Below are 5016 nucleotides of genomic sequence, written 5' to 3'. Positions count from 1 at the left end.
AAAAAAAAAAAAAAAGAATTAACTTGAGTATAATTAGTTTTTCTTTATTTTCAGATAAATTTACCCTTTGGGGCCAGGCAGGGTGGCTCATGCCTGTAATCCCAGGACTTTGGGAGGAAGAGGCAGGAAGATCACTTGAGGACAAGAGTTTGAGACGAGCCTGGGCAACACAGTGAGACCCTATTTCTTTAAAAAAAAAAAAAAAATTAGCCAGGCATGACGGCACATGTCTGTAGTTCCAGCTGCTTGGGAGCCTGAAACGGGAAGATCATTTGAACCCTGGAGGTCAAGGCTGCAGTGAGAGTCATGATCATGTTACTACACTCCTGCCTGAGTGACAGAGTGAGACCCTGTCTCAAAAAAAGGTCCTTGGTTCTGCTCCATTCCTACTGTCAATTTTAGTAATCAGCAATAACGACGAAGCAGTAAGCAGCAATAAAAACCATATTTATGCCATTGCTATGTAATCTAAATTTACACAACATTCACCAACACAGGGTATTTTTTAAAGCAAATATAGTACATAAAGGCTGTAAATAAGAGTTGTACTTCTGACTCAAAATCTGATGACCAAATTAGAAGACTACAAACACCATATTCAACTTAATATTTAATCAGTTGTGAAGTAAACACCTGTACATTACACAGCATGAAATTTTAATAACACACATTATGTAAGATTATTGCTTCCAAGCAGTCAGCTCTAAAAGCCAACACTCTCTGGGACATATAATTTCTGTTGTACGTATGTAAAAAAATTACTAGTAATCATATTATTTGTTTATAAATAATCTCATTTCACAAAGAAGACAGTTTAGAATGACACTATAATAATTCATCCAAAAAATGGCTGAAATGAAAAACTAACATAGTATAATAGAATTTTGAAGTCCAGAGCAGAGTTGACTCTCAGTTCTTTGGCCTACTAGCAATATGACCTAAATTTAAACTTAGAGTAATCATCCTGGTTTGCCTGGGACAGTCCCAGTTTACACATGCCATTCCACTGTAATTACTACATGTATTTAAAACAGAAATGGGATTTCATTATGTTGCCCAAACTGGTGTCAAACTCCTGGCCTCAAGTGATCCTCCCATTTTAGCCTCTCAAAGTGCTTGGATTACAGGCGTGAGCCACCATGCCTAGCCCACTATAATTATTAACAGTACCTTCTTTGATTTTCGCAAGTGTCCCAATTTGGATAATAACTTAAATATTACCCTACCCGATCTCCTGACCTGAAAGAAGATATTATGAGAAAATATATATAACGGATAATAGCTGACCAAAAGCTGGCATTCTATAAATCATAGCTATTATTATAGTCATTGATCAAAGAGCAATATAATAATAACTAAGATTCCTAAAACACTTTTCATAAATTCTGCCTCCTTTTTACCTTATTTTTTCTTTTAAATAAATTCTGCCTCCTCCCTTCCCTTCTCTTTTCCCTTCCCTTCTCCTAAAATATACACAAGTACAACAAATCACAAGGATGTTTTGGGAGAGATTTTTAAGGGCACCTCTGGAAAAAAAACCTCAAAAATTTAGGGACACTATAAGCTTCAGAATAAGGAAAAGAGTAATTAAATATTTTAAATGATATGACTATGATAATATAACTAAATTCTAAAATAAAGTAAGTGTTTTTCTTCAACATAATCTCCTTAGGAGGTTATATAGTTATTGAAAATTTTCTAACATGGACTTTGAAAACCAATGGTCCATCCTTAAGTCTTTCAGAAATGAGAGCCTGATAAAAATATATAAAGAGGTTGTTAAAATGAAAATATGAAAAAATATTTTAACTTACCTGAACTGCACAACCCAATAAAAGTAAAAGCAGTTTTTTAACTTCTTCTGTGCCTTGTTCTAAAATAGAAACAATTATTAAGGACAACATTTTGCTACATTTTCAACTCTATTTGGAGAATCATTTCTAGAGGTAATTATGCACAGTAACTTGACTGAAGGATTCAGTGTAAGCATATATAGTGGAGAATTCAAAATAGCAGCTCTGTGTATGTACAAGGTGGTAACAGCAGAAGAAATGGGCAAGAATATCAATTTTGAAGGGCTAATGGATAAAGAGGTTTCAAGGCTCTGTGCAACAAGTATGCTAACTATGAATTTACTCCTTTTCCATAAATGATTGTACTACCCCAGCCTGAAAAATCAAGAACCTAGCAAATCAGGTTGATATAGGGACATGCCACAAAGGCAGCCAAAATGACTCCTAATAGGTCTGGCTCCTCCTAGGCCTATTAGTGTTTTCTTACTTAAAACACAGATCTTATGATTCACCTCCTTATAAAATTTAAATGGTTTTCCACTGTGCATGCTCATGAAGACCAGAATCTTAAATGTCTGTTATAGTGAGGCTGTTAAATGTATATAACAAGCCAGGTAAAAGTTAACAATCTATAACAGAAATGGAGAGAATATTCCCTGTCCAACAGCATTCAATTAAGATTTTCTTAAAATATTCAACTGGAAAAAAATTACTTCTTTGGGCCAGATTTTCACCACCGGGCCAAACTGTCTATGAAAAAGTCCAAATCTTCTTATCAGACATTTCCTTCTACTCTCCATGAAACGACCTACTTTCTAGCTATGCTGAGCCATTAATCACCATTCCTCCCAAATATGCATATATACACACTCCTCTGCCTTAATACTACTCCCTCTATCTGTCCTCCTTCCTCAACCTCCTCATCCCCCTAGTGAACTACTTGCTAATCACAATCCTAGGCACAGTTCTTATCATCTCTGTGTAGTCTTCCCTGACCCAATCATCAATGGTCCCCAACTCTCACTTATATGTCAACTTTAAGAATAATTAATGGCTCCATATTTTATATGCTAGAACATTTGGTACATATTTCTACTTCATACCAATTATTACATGATTTCTCCATAATCTGTGTATCCTTTACCAAACCATAAGAGCTTCTAGAACATAGACCATTTATTTCCACTCCTGGTCCCTATAACTTGGTAGGTACTTACCAAAGGTAAGTTTTTTTATTTTTAAATTTATATAGTCAAACATCCCATTGGATCTCTAAAAACTATCTAAGCTGCTAATTCATCACATCTAATTAACAGTTTCCTCTATAAAAATAGCTATTTGATTTTAGTTTTTATTTTGGTTTTGTTTGTTTTGACTGAGGGGGGTATGGGCTGAAGAAATACACTAATTTGGATAACATGTAGACTGTAAGGATAAGCCCATTGTTTTTTTTTTTTTGTTTTTTTTTTGTATTTTTTTTAGTAGAGACGGGGTTTCACCATGTTAGCTAGGATGGTCTCGATCTCCTGACCTCATGATCCGCCCGTCTCGGCCTCCCAAAGTGCTGGGATTACAGGCTTGAGCCACCGCGCCCGGTCTTGGATAAGCCCATTGTTGAAACTGTTAGGTAGCTGCTAATTTCCCCAACTGTTCAAAAATTACAATTCTAAAATATCACATTTAAAATGTGATAAAGGGCAGAACATTTTGAAGAAAAAATCTGAATGATCTAAAACTGCCTCTTATCTTTCCATTCAGACTAAGTTTAACATAAATTAAAACATATCAGACCAGGCGTGGTGGCTCACGCCTGTAATCCCAGCACTTCGGGAGGCCAAGGCAGGCAGATCACCTGAGGTCAGGAGTTCGAGACCAGCCTGGCCAACATGGTAAAACTCTGTCTCTACTAAAAATACAGAAATTAGTGTGGTAGCCACGCCTGTAATTCCAGCTACTCGGGAGGCTGAGGCAGGAGAATCGTTTGAACCCAGGAGGTTGAGGTTGCAGTGAGCCGAGATTGTGCCATTGCACTCTAGCCAGGGCAACAAGAGCGAAACTGCATCTCAAAATAAATAAACAAACAAACAAACAAAAAAATCAATCAGTAAAACTTAAGATTCAAACAATTTTGGCAATGGTAGATAATAGATATATGAATAGAAACCTGGAAATTATTTCAAAATCATTTCTTTTCTAAGGTAGTATCTTTTAAGTTTGTAACTACATCATCTTCTATACTTCTTTACAACAAGACACTAAAAATCATCACAGAAAAGTATCTGTTTGGTATAGTAGAAAAAATACTGAACTTAATGTAAAATTTATGTCTGGTCTTACCTATAACTTACAAATATTCTAAGCTTGCGTCTTTCTAGAAAATGGAACATCACCTCCAACTTCTACAGTTATGAAAAATCTAGTGAGTTAATGTAAATAAGCTCTTAGTAAAAAATAAACATCATATTATTACACAAAGGTTAGACATTACTTTCACATTATGTTAATTTTAATACTTACCAGAAAAGGGATTTTTGCCAATGATTAAGACATTTGGCAACGACATCATGATCAATTGCTGCAAAGTCTCCTGTAAAAAAAATATCCAATACTTGTTATATGGGTAATGCTAACTAGGTAATTATTCACCAAGCTATAACATATGATTTGTACATTCTTCTATAGGTGTGCTATACTGCAATTACACAAATATGGAAAAAGTTATATAAGGTCTTAAATCTTTTGTAACTTTAATGAATTAAATAACTAAAGTTATAATACCAGATAGACTTCAGTTAATAATATATCAGGCTGGGTGCGGTGGCTTATGCCTGTAATCCTTGCACTTTGGAAGGCCAGAGAGTGAGGATCACTTGAGACCAGCCTGGGGAACAGAGTGAGACCTTCGTCTCTACACACACACATATAATAATAAAAAAGTTTTTAAAATATCAGATGTCCCCAGATTAAAGCATTTAAGTCAAAATCGTCTAATTATTATTTGGAACTCTGAAGTTTTAGGTGCTAGAAAATTAAGAAACATTCCTCAACAAAAGATTGAGCAAAATTAAGAAACATTCCTCAATGAAAGTTCGAGCATGTGTGCTCTTTTTGTTCTTGTTATTTCTCCCTGAGGAAACTAAAAATACATCATACAAATGTATGAGTACAGTCACTGTACATATATATATATATATATATATATATAAAATATGTGGTTTTATTT

The 5016-nt window shown here is 34.8% G+C and overlaps 1 protein-coding gene across 4 annotated transcripts in view; it reads right to left on the bottom strand.

Moving 5' to 3' along the window:
* The window catches only part of CCDC88A (coiled-coil domain containing 88A), a 142858-nt gene that overhangs the window by 90542 nt on the left and 47300 nt on the right, over positions 1–5016 (bottom strand). For all 4 annotated transcript variants that reach the window (XM_011996510.1, XM_011996509.1, XM_011996511.1 and 1 more), the window contains exons 4-5: positions 4311–4380; positions 1815–1873 (exon numbers count right to left, since the gene is read on the bottom strand). In XM_011996510.1, the coding sequence (XP_011851900.1) occupies positions 1815–1873; positions 4311–4380 (129 nt within the window). The remainder of the gene's footprint in view (positions 1–1814; positions 1874–4310; positions 4381–5016) is intronic.

Source organism: Mandrillus leucophaeus, unplaced genomic scaffold, assembly GCF_000951045.1.
Source record: "Mandrillus leucophaeus isolate KB7577 unplaced genomic scaffold, Mleu.le_1.0 Scaffold518, whole genome shotgun sequence".
Classification (NCBI taxonomy): Eukaryota; Metazoa; Chordata; class Mammalia; order Primates; family Cercopithecidae; genus Mandrillus; species Mandrillus leucophaeus.
The sequence above is the reverse complement of the archived record's forward strand: the minus strand, read 5'-3'. Positions and strand labels throughout refer to the sequence as shown.